At 24.7% G+C, this 18,315-nt stretch overlaps 1 protein-coding gene across 3 annotated transcripts in view; it reads left to right on the top strand.

The window, feature by feature from the left end:
- The window catches only part of LOC100213341 (spectrin beta chain, non-erythrocytic 1), a 56,904-nt gene that overhangs the window by 31,310 nt on the left and 7,279 nt on the right, over positions 1 to 18,315 (top strand). For all 3 annotated transcript variants that reach the window (XM_065800292.1, XM_065800290.1, XM_065800291.1), the window contains 19 exons: positions 824 to 942; positions 2,877 to 2,973; positions 3,817 to 3,945; positions 4,146 to 4,262; positions 4,378 to 4,551; positions 7,165 to 7,359; positions 7,841 to 7,918; positions 8,745 to 8,917; positions 9,427 to 9,517; positions 9,623 to 9,769; positions 10,042 to 10,137; positions 11,529 to 11,696; positions 11,826 to 11,935; positions 12,013 to 12,109; positions 15,055 to 15,144; positions 15,276 to 15,476; positions 15,599 to 15,807; positions 15,904 to 16,060; positions 17,838 to 18,080. In XM_065800292.1, coding sequence (XP_065656364.1) covers positions 824 to 942; positions 2,877 to 2,973; positions 3,817 to 3,945; positions 4,146 to 4,262; positions 4,378 to 4,551; positions 7,165 to 7,359; positions 7,841 to 7,918; positions 8,745 to 8,917; positions 9,427 to 9,517; positions 9,623 to 9,769; positions 10,042 to 10,137; positions 11,529 to 11,696; positions 11,826 to 11,935; positions 12,013 to 12,109; positions 15,055 to 15,144; positions 15,276 to 15,476; positions 15,599 to 15,807; positions 15,904 to 16,060; positions 17,838 to 18,080 — 2,691 coding nt within the window. The remainder of the gene's footprint in view (positions 1 to 823; positions 943 to 2,876; positions 2,974 to 3,816; positions 3,946 to 4,145; positions 4,263 to 4,377; positions 4,552 to 7,164; positions 7,360 to 7,840; positions 7,919 to 8,744; positions 8,918 to 9,426; positions 9,518 to 9,622; positions 9,770 to 10,041; positions 10,138 to 11,528; positions 11,697 to 11,825; positions 11,936 to 12,012; positions 12,110 to 15,054; positions 15,145 to 15,275; positions 15,477 to 15,598; positions 15,808 to 15,903; positions 16,061 to 17,837; positions 18,081 to 18,315) is intronic.

Raw genomic sequence — 18,315 nt, 5'->3', positions numbered from 1 at the left:
AATAACAAAAAATAATATTAGGTTTGCAAAGTTCAAAATAAAAAACCATAAACTCTATTTTGTGTAAAATTTTATTCTAATTAATAATATGCAAAAATAATATAAGTTATTAATAATATTACCATTAATAATATTATTATTAATAAAATTAATTGAGTAAAAAATAAAAATCCTTTAAACAGATAAAACTTGTTTTTTGCCTGTAAAAATTTATGAAGTTTTTTTGTATATAAACTAATATTGCTAATATAACTAATAAAAGAAAATGTAGGAAGTTCATTATACAAACTTAAAAGATAAGTTTTATAAGTTATGCTGTTTGTATTTAAATAGGTTTGTACAAAATCATAAACTTGAAATTATAACATAAAAAATAAACACTTTAAAAATCACTTATGTTTTAATATTTAGAATTTTATTTGGTAGATTTGCATTTAAAATCAAAACTTATATAAGTTGAATAAATTTCAGATGAACTTACAGTTTTAATATAAGCTGAAAAAGTTTCAAATGTTTAACTAAATTTTTCAAATAAAGTTGAATAATGATCAAGTATACAAAATTATCTATAATCAAAGTTGTAAAATCTGTTGAAAGATTGTGAAAAAATATGCAGGTTAAAGAAATCGGCTAAATATAGCTGTAAATATGAACATTTTGGTTTGTATCCTAAGAGTTAAAATTAACTTAAAAAATGTGTGCTGTATGTTGAATCAAGTTGAAAGCTAAATATATTTTAACTTTAGATTCTTGATTTGTATGATAGATATATGATAAAGATTATGATGGATTATGGTATGATGGGATATATTTTATTTTTTAGGAACTGACTGTATATAAAGAAAGAATGAAAGCGGTTAATGATATGGCTGATAAAATACTTCAAAATGACTCTGATGCATCCCAACAGTACTCAGAAAGAATCGGAAACCTAAACAGCATGTAAATTTTTTTCTTGCTTGTTCTTTTTATTCAATTCTAAAACAAAACTAAAGCAAAATGTAAATAAATCATAGCAAACAAAAACTTGGAGTTATGTGCAAGGTTAGGGTTAAAAACAAATATGTTAAATCCAGATTTCCAAATATGAATTAAAAAACAAATATATGTAATCTGCCTTTTCCAAATGCAAATACAAGTATTTGTATTTTTTTTTTTTGTGTGTTAAATTTATGTAAATACAAGTGCCTGTATCTAAGGTAAAGAAAAAATACAAATATTTAAACTTATTTTTATTTTTTAAAAAACAAATGCTCTACCTTGATTAGCTCCATTTATTACTTGAATCTCTATTTAGTTAATTCTCATTCGTTTTATTAAAAAGTACATTTGATGTTAATTTTAAGGAAAAATTTAAAGAAAATAGTTCTCATTTAAAATGCATTTCTACTTAAAATATATATATATATTTATATATAAACTCACTGTTACTTATATTGTTTCTGTATTTTATAAGAATTATTATTATTTAACTTATGAAGTTAGCATGAACAATATTATAAATTAATATGAACAATATAAATTAATATGAACAATATTATAAATTAATATGAAATTATTTGATGAACAATTAAATAATTTCTAAGATGTAATTTGAAATGAAAACAAATCTTTTAACAAATATCGCTTAAAAACAAGTTTTTAAATTACTTTAATGTTGATTAAAAAAATTTGATTGTTCATTGAATTACAAATTAAACTTCAATTAAATAAAACATTTTTTTACTCAAATTCAATTCAAATACATCAATATAGCATATTATTACTAAATACAAATGCATGTTTGACACTAACCCTGGCTATGTGTTAAGTACATAAGTAAAACCGATGTTGATTAAACCAATTAGTACAAGGCTGGAGGAGGTACTGTGTTAAGAAGTCTAATTATTTTTAAAAAATTGTTATGCTCCTATATTAATTCTATAGTTCTAAAACATGAAGCATGAGAACATGAAGAAAGCACAATTCAAGTTAAGAAACAAGTTTAGTACTTCTAAGAGGGTGTTAGGTTTGAACTCTTTCTTGTACTTATGAAGCATGTACTTTATCACTGCACTACCACTTCAATAATAAATAAAAAATCACTTTGAATGTTGTTGAAAGGTAATATCAATCTGCCAAAAATGACATAATCAACAAAAAGATTTTTTAAATGTAATTTGCAGAAAAAAAGATTCATATTTTTAATTTAGAAAATAAAGATTCATATTTTTAACTTCAAAAATAAAGATTCATATTTTTAATTTAGAAAATTAAGGTTCATATTTTTAATTTAAAAAATAAAGATTCATATTTTTAATTTAGAAAAATAAAGTTCATTTTTTTGATTTAAAAAATAAAAGTTCATATTTTTAATTTAGAAAATTAAAGTTCATATTTTTAAGACTTGTTTTTTTTTTACTTTTAATTTTTGTTATTAGTTACAAATTACTAATTTGAATATTGTTAAATTTAAATGTTTGATTGTGGTTTTGACAGAATTATTTTTTCACGCAAAAAAGTTTCTTTCTTTTTTCTTTTTTCTTTTTTTTTATATTTGTTTTTTTTTGGGAGGGATTTCATGTATAATGTATTTAAAGCTTGGTTGTTCTTAATTTTTAGATTTATTTAGATTTGGGAGGGATTTCATGTATAATGTATTTGTGAAGTTTTGGGAGAGATTTCATATATAATGTATTTGTGAAGTTTTGGGAGGGATTTCATGTATAATGTATTTGTGAAGTTTTGTGAGGGATTTCATGTATAATGTATTTGTATTTAAAGCTTGGTTGTTCTTAATTTTTAGATTGCTTATTTAGATTTGGGTTTATTCTTTGGATTAGGGTTTTCCTAATGTTATTTTTTAATATTTAAATTTTTTTTTTTTTTTGCAACAGGTGGGATTCATTATTGCATGAAGCTGATGCAAAGAAAAAAGAACTCAATGCATGTTTGCTCATTCAAACTATTTATAGTGAATTTACTGAAACTCAGGTTCGTTGGTTTTTTCTGTAAAAGTAAGAAATCTGTTGAAGAGTATTTAGTTGTGTAATTCTACATGCAACCCTCGGAATTAGGAAAAATGAGGTCGGCAATAATTTGCTGACCTCAATCTTTAAGAGGTCAACAAAAAAAATTTGGTACAAAGGTCTTACCATAAAACATAGAAACAAGCTCTGCAATTTTTTGCTGACCTCAAACACTGTAAGGTCAGCATTGCTGAATACCGACCCTAATTCCAAGGACTGTATATGTAATTAAAAATGTAGAATGTGTAGAACACATATCTGTTAATACTACTTGTCTAATTTGCTCACATAACACTCAAATAACAATTTTACATCTTTGAAGCAAATAAAATTTTTAAAATAAAATGTTTGTTATAACAAACAGTTCTACAACATTTTAATGTTTTAAGCATTATCACTCTTAATATGACAATACTTAAGTTAAATTTGATTCAGTTGTTAAATGCAATATTTTATCTAAGTTATTATAAATCACAATATAATTGAACATTTATACTTAGCATATCTTAGTTTACATCTTTTTACTGATATACAATACTTAAACACATAAGTTTCAATCTTTGTTATCTATTTGAACTTTGGTCGGAAGCTTCTTTAATTTTGTTTTATTTATTATGCGACCAAAATAAATCTTATAAACATATAAATATGTAAATTTTAAACTTATTCAAGTTATTTTGATGAATTAAAAATTTAATGAATTAAATATGTTTTGATGAATTAAAAATGCAATTTAATGTTTAAAATTTAATGTTTAAAATTTAATGAATACAATTTTTACTCTTTATTCTAGTTATTGTAATTTTAGAGCTGGATTGTAGAAAAAACTGGTTTACTTGCATCAGTTGAAGATCCTGGAGCTGATTTATCAAGTGTTATTGCTTTACAACGTCGGTTGCTTAGTATTGAACGTGACATTGCTTCATTACCTTTAAAGGTAAAAAAGAAATAAGTGAAAGTAAATTAAGCCAGAATAAAATAAAATCATTTTTTTTTAAATTAACTTTAATTTTCTGTTAGTATTTTATTTACTCTAGTATAAAACATAAAAAAATAATGTTAAAAGTACATTTATATAGTTAATACAAAATGTAAATATAAAAATATTTTTTAACTTTTGGTTTTAAAAAACTTTAGATGCAAGATCTTCACTCTAGAGCGGTTAGTCTCTCAAAAGAATACCCTGAAGAAGCCATAAGTATTCAAGCCAGATTTGATGACATGCAGTCTGCATGGGAAAATCTTTCAAAAATGGTATGCTTTTGTGTTTTTTAATTTTTTTTTCTCTTATTCTTTTTTTTTTTTCTCTTTTTTCTTTCTCTTTCAGTTTTTTGTATATTAATAACTAAAGTAATAAATTTATTTTTAGGTGAAGGAAAAAAACGAGTTTTTATTAGAAACTGGGGAACTCAAGCGATTTATAATTTCTCTTGATGAGTTTCTTTCTTGGCTGCAACATATATCAGAGGCTTGTTCTTCAGAAGATTTACCTCAAAGTGTATCTGAAAATGAGTCATTGTTGGATGCTCATTTTGAGATAAAGGTAAATTCTGTTCATCAGCATTTTTATATACAGATAGTATATGTGTGTATATATTTATGTATGTATGTAATGTACGTAATGCAGGCCTTGTTACGAGATTTCGCTGCGTAACGAAAATGCGTAATACATTTCTAAGTAACTTAACTCAGCAAATATATTTTGTATTGTTAGGAGTTATATTGCGTCACTAGCGTCTTTTCAAGTACCGCATTGTAATTAAAGTTATTTTATTAACGCGTTAAAAATCATGCTTTTTTTTTTTCTCACTATAACAAAAGTTACAAATAAAATCTAAGTTCCTATTTGAAAAATCATTTTCATTATTTTTTCAAATATAAACTAAATTTTATTTAAAAAAAAAATATTTTTTTCATAAAACCTAAAATAATATTTGTTTATTTTCTTATATTTTTACAGTTGGTTTTTGGTTATTTTATTAACTGTTAATAAATTTTTTCTTATTTATTTTGTAAACTCTTTTTAAAAATGTTTTTAAACAATAAAGAGTTTTTTTTTATCATTTATCTGTTACTGATAACATATTCGTGATCATAATTTAATTTCATAAATTAAACAAACATCATTAAAACTTTACGTTATTGAATACAATAAACAAACAATTGAAACAAACAAAATATCTTATTAATAAAATATTTACATCAAAATAAATCGTGCATTTTTTAAACTATTATGACAAAAAATAATTTTTATATTTAAAAGGAATTTATACATTTTAATTACTTAAGATGAAACTTAAAACACTTTATTTTTTTAAACTAATTTTTAACAACAACAAAAAAAATTATTAAACAAACTGTTTCTTTAACAAAAAATCTATTAGTTTACAAATAATTTTTTTATTTTTATATAATTATTTCTGAGTTCATCAGAAAAAGAAGAAAAAAAAAGAAGAATAATGAAAGAAAAGATTACTGCTTCTATCCCAAACTCTCAGTCGTTGTAGTAGCACTTCTTTGCAGCAGTAGTTTATAAGATTGTTGGTGTATGTATTATTTTCATAGAACATATTTTAAACAATATTTTTGGTTACTTTTAAAAAAGTATATTTTTAGGTTACTTAGGTTACTTTTAAAAAGTTATAAAATTAAAAAGAATCGTTATTATAAAGTTACACCTCTTTTGAGTGCCATGGTTATGACTTTTTGGAATCCCAAACAGAATGATGATAATGATTACAACTGCAATGATATACCTTTCTAAACTTTATAGTCAACATATAAATAAGCGCAATTAAAATCGATTATTATTTACAATATTTTAGAGAGATAAAGTTTTTTTATTTAATATATTTTAGAGAGATAATATACTTATTACAAATTGTACACTTAATTTGTTTAATTTTTTGAAATGCTTTTTTTATCAGCATATGAAAAATTACATAAGTTCGGTTGATACCTTAATATGCAAAGTGGGCAACTCCATTTTTTTTCAAAACAACTTAATAATGCTTTTGTTGTCTGCATTGTAATACACATGCTTGGTAATATAAATTGGAAATTAAAAAAGCAAGCTTAACATTACAAATTCCCTAGAAAATACCTTAAGACCACATTGTGTTTATTTCATTGACAAAATATCTTAAAATCAAAACAATATTAAACATAGTCGTTTTAAAATGTTTTTCAAGACCTAAAAAACAACGAACACTAATCAATATTGTAGATAGAACTATTGCAATTGCTCAATAATAGCAATAGCAAATATAAATTATTGGTTTGTTTTAAGTACCATAAAATAGCACGACAAAGAGTTTTTACAAACCCAAACCTTTAACTACTTAGCATTTTACGTAACTTTCAGGGCATAAGTAATACTTAATACACAGTAATTATTTGTTTGTTAATTATTTATAGTCAACACCAGTTCTTGCATATAATAAATTATATACTATACTTACTCATGGGATTTTACTCTAGAAAGGGTATGCCTAGACAGTTGTAGACAGATGTACAATAGAAAGAATTATGTGTACCTACTTTTTATACATTAGCTTTAATTTTTTACTGGACATCTGTCCAATTTTAATAATCTGATACTAACACTTAATCTTACTAGTTAAATCTTCCTTACTTCTCTCAGGCTATTACGGCTCAAAGTGTTCCAACCAGTACCCTGTTGGTGTACGAAGTTATACAAAAAATATGAAAAAAAAAGATTAAAATAATTATATGAATAAAAAATTAACTTTAAATGGAAAGTAACTGAAGAGTTGTTAGTTTTATCTACTTTTTGAAAAAGGTCGCCAACCATGTCCCTTGAATACTTAGCTAAGTACACAATATTATTTATACATATATCTATCTGTACTTAGCATAAAATGTTATTGATAACCTGATACTGAAATAAAAAGCTGTAGGGACTTCAGTCCATACATTGGTTTTAGGTTTGAACAGGTATCATCTAAATATGAAAAGCTTTAATTATGGCAAAGTATAAAACTTCATTTTTGTATATTTTATTTGTATTAGGGATTGGAATTAAAGTTAGACACAAAGTTAAATTAATAAATACATATATTTATATAATATAAATAAATTTTTTATATTTTTATGAATTTATAAATTGTTTTACTTTTTGTTTATCTTTTGTTAGACTATAATTGAGCAACATGTTGATGATTACAACTTGTTAGTTTCTGAAGGTCCAAAGTATATTCATGATGATCATAATGATCTTCAGACTCAGTCATTGCGTCAACAAATGACTGATTTGAGAGATGATTGGACTCAACTCCATGAATTATGGCATGCAAGGAAGATTTTACTTGAGCAGAGCATGAATCATCAAGTAAAAGATTTAATTTAAGAAAATTTGTTGTTAAATTGTAAAATTTTGTTAAAAATGTTTTTAGAAAATATATCCAACCTATACTAGTTACAAAAATATTTCATTATGTATATTTTATTTATATTATTATTGTATATTTTTATGGATGTTTTATTTACATTTTATTAAAATAAATATCAAAAATTATATTAAAATCAAAAATTGCATTTCAAGCAATCAAAAAATCAAAAGTTGTATGTGCTACTCTTTTTTGTATTAGCTCTGTATTTAACAAGCATGTTTCAAAGATTTAACAAAAGGAACATTTGAAATCTTTGAAACATGCTGAAAAAAAATTTTTTATTTTATTTATATAAATTTAATTTTTAATTGAAAATTGAAAAAAATGCTAAATAAAATGTTAGTTCTTTAAGATTTTTTGATGAGACTTTTTTTTTTAATTATTTTTTATCATTTTAAGAACCTTTTGAATTGCTTTTAGCTTTTTTTACGAGATTCTAAACAAAGTGAAGCTATCCTTGGACAGCAGGAACTCTTTTTGTCTAAACAACGTACTACTGTAAGTGTAGTTGTTTGTTTTTATTTTTTAATATAGTTGGTTATTAAAGAGATACATTTAATTATTTATATTTGCATTTTTTTATAGAGAATTAAGCTAATTGGTTTATTTGACCTGTGATCGAATAAACATAGTTTTGTGAAGTATGGAAAATTTGAAAAAAAAGTTGTTGTTTTTTTAATGTCCTAATGAAACTGTTGCCACTACCTTTCACTGATTGTATATATCATTGTGAATTGTATATACTATTATAATTTTATTTATTATAATATTATTAGTTACACATACTAACATTAATGCATACTATTACTATGCTCTGCCATCTTTTTTATTTTACTATTTTAGAGTATTTTAATGTAAAAAAATGTTTTCATAGTGCAGTACAGCAAATTTTATTTCTTTAACCTTTTTGTTCAATATGGCTTATATTGTTAATAATAACTAAACTCAGCCTTTTTGACTTTTTGTAAATAAATACCTTTCCATTTATTGGAGAGTTACTCATTTATGGCTGTCAGTGAATAGTGTTATGGTACTCTATCTTGCTTAAATTAAAAATTGATGTAATTCTTTTTTGTTGTTTTAATTGCCAGAATTGTGTCTGTAATATTTTTAGATAATAAAATAACATTTCCATACAAAAAAAAGTGACCCAATAACGCAGTCTAATGACAAAACACACTAAACATATTCATTGACAATTGTTGGTTTATCTAATCTTTGAGATTATTTAACAAAATTTAGGGAAGAAATAAAGAAATATTTATAATATATATAAAACTACATAAAAATAAGTATTTTTTTTTTATTTGAAAGTTTTTTTTAGCCTACTGCAGATGCATTGCAAGAGGAGATTAAGAAGTTAGAGGAGTATTTTAATAAGATGGCTACTCATGATGATAAAATTAATCATCTTTTGATATTTGCTGAACAACTTTGTCAAAATAATCATTATGCTAAAGAAAAGATTGTGGAAAAGGCTAATTGCATTGATGAATGGTAATTTGTCTTAAAATAATTTAACATGAGTTTGGGAGAATATGAACAATGCTACATTATAGGTCTTATATTTGATTTTTTTAACATGCCATCTTCACATGGTCACTACAGTTGAGGTGGTTGTCTATGCTATTTTTTCCTCAATTGTTTTTGTGCTTCTTTTAACTCATTAACTCCAAAACACAAACCCAGATAAACAAGGCCACTTTTTGTGGATGAACAAGTTATGAAACAAGGTAAACTTATTGGTCATCAGAGAAATGAGTAGTGTCATCAGTGTGATGAGATGTGTCATCAAATGGGTGAAAAGTGTCATCAGAATGGTGGGCGGTGTTATCAGAGTGCTGTCAAGTGTCGATGAGAGTTAACTTGGTTTGTTGTTTGGAGTTAATTTTAACACTGTGATTAAGTGGTTGTTTTAATTTGTAATTTTGATAATAAATGTCAAATACTTAATTGTAAGGATCTAAGGTGATATCAAGTAAATTAATGTGATAACAAATATTTAGTCGTAAGAAAAATCGAGACCTGGCTGAAAATCTGCTTGCTGAGCTTTTGCAAGATTTGCAACTAAAACAGTTTCTTGAGGATTCGAGTGAGGTAAGACTTTTAAATCTTGTAAAAAAATGTTTTGCTTTTTTTGTAAATATAAATTTACCTTTTTTTTGTAAATATATTGTAAATATAAATTATTTCATAAATTAGGTAATAGACTGGATGAATGAGCGTTTACAATCAGCATCTGATGAATCATATAAGGAAAATACAAACATAAGAAGTAAGCTCATAAAACATACAGTGTTTGAAGCTGAACTTGATGCTAATAAAGTAAAAATGGATATTTTAAAAGAGGTAAAATAATAAAACTATAAATAATAATAAAATAATAGTAAAAATTAAAAAATTAAAAAAATACTTTATTACTATATTTTAATGTAAAAATTAATTTAAATATTTTTAAATATGCAAATGTGGTAGTGACAGTGGCTTTTATTTTGTTGTCTTTGAACCACATTCATTGTTTTTCATTTGTATATTTATAACAGTGTTAAAAATATGTAATAAGCTTCCAATATTTTAGAATGGCCAATATTTTATTTATTTTATTATTTCCAATATTTTAGAATGGCCAAGATATAATTAAATCAAATCCAAATTCAATGCAAGTTGTTAAAGAGCGCTTAGAAAATATTGATGCATTGTGGGAAAAATTAAACAAAGTAAGTTGTTTTGTAGTTTATTTTTTTATGCTTCTTATAATTTAATACCATATTAAATCAATTTTATGAGTCCATGCTGATCGGAGCTTCTTTAAATCATAATATGCATATTGCTTGAACATCAACTGCTTCTTACAAACTAGTTTTCTAATGTAGTTTGTTTCAATGTATTACAAATTAGTTTAATATGCTAAATGATCTTTGATGTTTGCACCTGAACATATGCTGAAATGGAATTTGCTACTTTTGATACCAATTTATTCAATTTATAAAAAATATGCTGAGATGGAATTTGCCTCAATTACAACCAACTATTTGCCTCAATTACAACTATATTTAGGTGATAATTTTACTTTATAGTGTTGATATCATTATGCTTACATCTCTATAGTATTCAAAATTCTTTATTGTCACTGCATGGTTTTACTTTTTTTGATGTAGAAATTTATCATCCAGATTATTCAGTTATTTACCAATATTATTTTGCAAGAATTATGAGTCTTGTTACTGACTACACAAATAATTTTATTATCATCTTTGTTTGCATTTATTAATCATTCTAGAAGATAAATCATTGGTGCAAAATGAAAACAATAATGGCCAAAGTACAGAATCTTGTGAAACACCATTTAGCGACTTTAATTAATCTGATTTTGTATTGCTAATTATGACATGTTTTCTATTAGATAAATATTCTTTAAAACAGTTTTTTTTTTCTATGCCATAATCACTTATTTTGTGAATTAATCTTCTATGATATACTGTGTCAAATGCTTTTTGAAGATCACTAAACAACATGTTAATTGAATGGTCTATTTAGTTATCATGTTTTAAAATCTAAGAATTCCAATAAATTTGTAATGTTGTGTAGTATAATATAATAAATAAATTTTTTCATCTTTATTATTATTTTTTTCTAATATTATGTTTGTTTAGATGCTTAATTGACTATTAACTTGTAATATAATGATGTATATTTTTGTTCAATATAAATTTTATATAAAATTATATTAAACTCTATGTGTACAGGCGTGTGTGTGTGTTTGTGTGTGCGTGTGTTTCTAATAATAATATTTCTACTTACAATTCTTCATGCTTATAATTCATAAATACCAAGAACACTTTTGCGATAGTAATTTGCAAAAGTAATATAGGTCTTTATTACATTAAAGTCTTTATAACATAAGTTTATAACATATCTTTATAACCAGATCACTATTGTTTTGGTTCTTTCAACTTATGTCTTTTAATTTCTTTTTTTTTTTTTTTTTTGTAGCTGTTGGTTTTTGATAATCATTTAAACTTAAAATAAAAAACACTTAGAAACAAAATAAAATATTTAGATTTGAAAATATTGTGGATATATATTTATATACTTTTTTTTCACTAAGACATCAAAAGAAAAGAGAATGTATTTAACTGAAGCTAGTCGTCAGCAACAGTTTAATGCAGAGATTGTAAACCTTGACAAATGGATCATTGAAATCGACAATCAAGTTACTGATAGTGAAACTGGTACCGATATAGTATCAGCCAGAGAACTTTTTGACAAACACAAAGTGTGTAAATTATTGTTCATTGATCACTTAGTTGTTCATTGATATTTGTTGATCATGTTTTTGTTATTTTTTGTAATTAATTATCATAAATATTTATTGATTGCAAGATTTTTAAAAATTATTTTACAGAGTATTGAGTCCGATGTTTCCTTCAAGAAACATAGAATGATTGATCTTTGTGCAAACCCAGAAGTTGATGAAGAAAAGATTGTGGCTGAGAAAAGGACAATGGAAGAAAGGTTTACTATTTAAATTTAAAAAGTTTTTTGTTTGTTTGTTTTAAATGAAGTAGTTATATGATTTATCTGTATTTTAGGTTCCAATCCTTAGAGAAGCATTTAGCAGAGAAGGGGGAGATTTTAGAAAATTCTCTCAACTATTATCAATACAAGCGTGATGTTGAAGATGCTCAAGTATGATTTTTTTTTGTTAACTTTGTGTTTTTCACTTATTTTTTAAATTTTAAGTCAAAAAAAAAAAACGCATCAATGTAACTATATTTATTAGGCATTTTTAAAAAAGAATTGAAATTTACTTCAACATAATTAAGTGCAACTATGTAAAAAGTCAACAGAAATTATTAAAATTGGTATGATAAGAGTAAATTTCAAATATTTGGCTCCAAAACATGAAAAATCTTTTCCATGTTTTGGAGCCAAAAAATGGAAATCTTTGGAATCAAACATGAGAGTAGTTTCTTATGGTTTAGAGGTGCTTTGATGCTAATGGTTTGGGAAGGCTGGTGAATAATGAATGTATAATGACAGGACCATTGTATGTGGATTTATTTTCCAAACATTTATGTCAATCTGCTAAAAAATTGCATTTAAATTGCAACTTTTTTTTTGCAACAAGACAATGACCTTAAACACACAAGGAAAGTGACACAACAATTCCTCAAAAAAATTGAAATTGATATCTTTAGATTGCAACAAAGCAGTCTATATCATAGCTTTAGGTTCACATCTAAGCTCGTAAACAGCTTGCCAAGACATTTAGAAGCAGTTGTAAAGTCAAGAGGTGATTCCACAGAGTACTAAAACGAAAATCAGACATTATATACCTGCACTTTTAATTACTGTTATTGACTTAAAGTTATTGAATTAAATATAGTTTATAATAAAAACTCTGATGTTTCTTACTTTGTCACATTTATTTTAAACAGATAAATTTTTGTTTTTCTTTGAAATCAAATTTCTTCAAAAAATAAAAAGTTATTACAGTTATGTAGATCCTGACACAAATCATTTAGTTTTTATTGTTCAAGTTTAGATTTTATCAAAAATGTTACCTAATATTGTCCATGGCTATATATTTATGTGTGTGTGTGTGTGTGTGTGTGTGTGTGTATACACACACAGAGCTGGCCAAAGGACAGTGCAGTCATACAAGGCCCCGCAATTCCGAAGGCCTCATGCTTCAAAAATCAGGCATAACAAAGTTGGCATATTTTTTCGATTTATGTGAAAAACATGTATATTATTAACAAATTAACAATAATGTTTAAAAAGTGCATGCACTGTATGTTTTTTGAACCATATTGTTTATTTCATATACAATAGAATAAAAAAAATATTTTTGATTAAAAAACAAGCTTTTTGACATTCCCCTACAAGTGTTCTAATTTTATAATTTATGATAAAAATGTTCTATTTTTATAATTTTCAATTAAAAGTTAAAATTCTGTTTTTATAAATAGTTTTTAAAATGTTCTATTTTTATAATTTACGATAAAAAATGTTCTATTTTTTAAACGTTGAACAAATAGGAAATGTCGTCTGAAAACAAAATGAAAATTACAAAAGCAATAGCAGCAGATATGCCTAGGATATTGTAAAAGATTACTGACCACTTAAAAAATAGACGAATAAATAATAGATTTCATAAACTTATATAGAGTAAATATTTAAAACAAGTTGGGAAAGCCATCTGGAAAGCGTGAAATCTGTAAGATTTCAAATACCACAATTTTCTTTAGCTTTAAAACAGCTTTAAAAATAAGGTCAGAAATTGAAGCAATTGGAAATAAACTTTGTTCATTTGAATTTATATTAAGTGTGGTAATTTGGTATGCCATATTGAACAAAGTAAATATCATAAGCAAGATTTTCCAACATTCCAATTTAGATATCAGCATAGCGAATACACATTTAAAAGGACTTTTAAAAGTTTTTGAAAAGTACTGTGAAACGGGATTCGACTCTTCCATAATAATAGCTAAGGAAATTGCTGAAGATATACAAGCGATGCCTGAATTTAAGATTCAAAGAGCTGTAAGAAGAGTGAAGAATATTTTAGAACTCAATATTTTCTTGTCGTTGTTGATAATGCAATTAATTCATTCACGAGTAGATTTAAACCTTATAAAGAACATAAAACATTGTTTGGTTTTTTATATAGTTCCGATAATATTAAAAACATGAGTGAAGATGAACTTCTAAAATTTTGTAAAGAAACATATATGACATTGCAAGATAATATTAGTGTGATTGATTTATGTAATAAAATAAAATCTGTCATCGAGTTTTGCCTTCCAACTTCAGAATATTGCAAATACTGTAATATTTGTTAAAAAATAATCTATTTGAGTTATATCCAAGTTTTGTTACTTCCCTTAAAGTTATACTAACTTTACCAATTACAGTCATTTCAGCAGATCTTTTTCAAGATTAAAGTTAATAAAAAATTATTTGAGGTCTACCATAAGTCAAGAAAGATTTACTTCAAGTTTTTTGGCTATTTCTGACTAAGAATTTGCTATAAAACACGCAAGGAGATAAATTTGGAATTCTTTGTATTAAATATATCTATATTTTTTCAATATAGTTCTATTTTTTGTTATTTGATTTATTAAAAAAAATTTTCATGACTGAAGTATTAGTCTTTTTATTTATAATATTTTTAGTGACTTTAAATTATATTATTTTTAGTGCCGTTGTTTAATGTGTACTAAAATAGAGTGCACATGTAAATAATGTGTAAAAAATCATATATGTGTACATATATGTACTATAATAATATTAAGGCCTTGCAAGGTTATCCTGCGCTGGGCCCTGCGTTGAGAACTCTATTTTGTAGAGCACATTTAAAATCATATATATATATATATATATATATATATATATATATATATATATATATATATATGTGTGTGTGTATATATATATTTATAAATATAAATATGTATATATATATATATATATATATATATATATATATGTATATATATAAATATGTATATATATATATATATATTTATGTATATATATATATATATATATATATATATATATATATATATATATATATATATATATATATATATATATATATAATGATTATACTTTGTGTTGACTAGGTATGGATTGATGAAGTTGAATTAACGCTGCAATCAAAAAATTTTGGAAATCGATTACATGATGTTCAGCGTTCAAAAAAACGACATTTGGTACCTTGTTTTTTTAAAGCAAAGAAAATTAATTTATCAATAATCAATCAAAAAAAAAAATCACCTTAACACTGTTTTTATTTTCTTACAAAATTATCTATGAGACTTATTTTCTTTTTTTTCTCTTTTAGATACTATGCAATAAAATTAGTTGTTATGAACCTTTTATAGTATCAAAAATTGATCATGGTAATGCCATGATTACAGAAAATCACCCAAGATCCAATGAAATAGAATTGCTTAAATCTACTTTAAGCACAAAATGGAACTGTTTAAAAGATCTGTCCAATGAGTATCAAGCTAATCTTGATGAGGCTTTAGTTGCAAAGCAGGTCTCATATTTTATTCAAATTAAATTTTTTTCAAATTTTTGTTATAGATTTCTCTCTACTTTATCCTTGTTACTTTAGGCTTGTTATCCTCAAGGTAATCTGTAATCTGTTTTTTTTTTTAGTTTTTTTTTGATGCTGCAGAAGCAGAGTCTTGGTTAAGTGAAAAAGAACTGTTTTTAATTGGTGATGATCGAGGCAAAGACCAAGAGCAAGTTCAAAACATGATAAAAAGTCATATAGCTCTTGAAAATACAATTGCAGTTTATGCAGATACTGTTGTAGAATCTGCGACTACTGTGCAGGGTCTTATTACACGTAATCATCCTGAGAGGTAGATATTATTACTATTAACACTTTTTTTAACTTATAATTTATTATAATTTTATAAAATACTTTTTTTAATTCATAACTTTTTATTTGTCTTTAGTGAAGCTGCACAACTGAAACAAACAAGACTAGAACAACTTTATTTGCATATAAAAGAGTTAGTAAGTGAACGACGGGACAAACTTGATGAGAATTTAAAACTTTTTCTTTTCCAACGAGAAGTACAGGATCTAGAATCATGGATTGCTGACAGAGAGGTTTTTTTTATTTATTTATTAGGTAATTAAAAAACTGGTAACTGAGACTGTAAGTAACTGAAAAACTTGTTATACTTTTGTATATTTTTACATTTTTGTTAAGGTTTGTTAAAATTGATTAAATAATTTGTATTACAACTTAAATATCATATAAAATAGTTACAAATACAATATTTACAATACAAAAAATAGTTACAAAATACAAACATAAATGGTTTATAAATTAACGCATGTCAAAGAAAAATTAGCACAAATAGGTTTTTTTTATTTTGAAGAAAAAAAAATTATAAAACTACAAGTTTGCAAATAAATATCATTAACCTCAGTACCAACATATCTGGTTAGTCTTTTTTTGTTATGTTATTTACTTTATACCTTTTGGTGCAAGAACTAGACAAACAATTAAATACAACCCATATTTTGCTTCAACAGTTCAATTAAAATATGTTTCTTCATATTCTTCAATCATTCATTCTTCAGTATTCCTCTTTGAAAAGTTAACTCTTATACTTTGACAGTTAAGAAGCGTTACACAGCTCACATTTTATGCATGAAAGCATTGAGTAGTTATGTTAAGCAAAAATCTTTTTGTTTTGGATTATTAAAATTACTGTTTATATAATTAAATAAAAACTATTACAATGGATGTAACTCTTTTTTTAAATTGATTTTTATTACAATATTTATTTTTAAATATTGCAATAAAAATACTGAAAATAAATATTGAATAAATTATAATAAATAATAATATAATAAATAGTAAAAATACAGTTTAATTAAAATATGTTTCTTCATATTCTTTAATCATTCATTCTTCAATATTCCTCTTTGTTGGCTTTGTTGCTTCACTTAATCTTTTTTGCTCTCTTTACTTGATGAAATTTGAGCTTATTTTTTGGATTCTCAATGAAGAGGTACTTGAACATTTTCTTTTTGTATTTCAAGTGGTCTTTTTGATGGGTATTAAAAATGTCTATAAATAGTTGACCTAGAGTAAGCCATCAAAAAGGAGTTTGTGTTTTAAGATAAAATTTTGGAAGTTATGCATTTGTGGGTGAAAACTTTATTAGTTTATATACAACTGCTTTATAATAATCATTAAATAACTTTTACATTTAAAATGTGTGTAGATTAGATTATTTTATTAGAAAATTAAGATAAAATTAATGTGGTTGGCATATATAAATATGCCAACATTAATAAACTGAGGGTTTTAGCTTGAACAGGCACTTTTAATTTAAAAAAAAAAGTATTTAATAAATCTTGCTTTTTCTTGGTTTTCATTTATTTCATAAATGCTGAGCTTGTAAATTAAGCAAATATTTACAGTTTCTAACTACAAATATAACAAATATTTGTGAAACAAATATTTGTTATATGTGCTTATTTTACAAGTTCAACATTTATGAAATAGAAACCAAGTGAAAGCAAGATTAATGAGAAACTTGAAATCCTTTTTTTTTTTTTATATTAAAAGAGTGCCTGCTTAAGCCAAAACTCTCAGCCGATGTGTGTACACTCCATTACACCTATAGCTATATCATTCTATGTATTTTTACTGCTCTGTGCCTTTGGCTATATAAGTTGGTGTACACTTTGACTATATCAGTCAATGTATGTACACTTCACTGTGTTTGCAAATTTATTAACATTAATGTCAAATTTGCAAAAGACATAATTTTGCAGATTTCACAAAATTAGCAAGTTTACAAATTTAGTACAACATAGTTATATAAATTTTACATATTTTTTAACGCTTGAAGTTTTTTCACATTAGGTGATAGCAAGCTCTCAAGATATTGGACAAGATTATGATCAAGTACAGATGTTAGAAGAAAGATTTGCACGTTTTTCAAATGAGACAAGAATAACCGGCAAAGATAGATTGCTGACTGTTAATGCTGTAGTAGATCTGTTAATAGCTGCAGGACATTCAGACTCTGCAATCATATCTGAATGGAAAGACAAACTAAATCGATTATGGGACTGCTTGTTGGAGCTACTTGATACAAGAAAAGAAGTAAGATTTTTTATATAAAATTCTAAAAAATTTTTACAATGCAAAGAAACTTTTAGTTTCTGTTTTCTAGTAGCAAAGTAATTCTACTTACTCAGGATTTCATTTTTTTATCTTGATAATTGTCATTCTCAGGTATACTACAAGATATTCACTACTAGGGATTTCGTCAAAAAAGTATAAATCCTTCGTAGTGTGCCTAAAAATGATTGTTGTTGAAAAATCAAGATTATATATA

Source organism: Hydra vulgaris, chromosome 06 (genome assembly GCF_038396675.1).
Source record: "Hydra vulgaris chromosome 06, alternate assembly HydraT2T_AEP".
NCBI classification, from domain to species: Eukaryota; Metazoa; Cnidaria; class Hydrozoa; order Anthoathecata; family Hydridae; genus Hydra; species Hydra vulgaris.
This window is presented reverse-complemented; position numbering and strand designations above follow the sequence as displayed.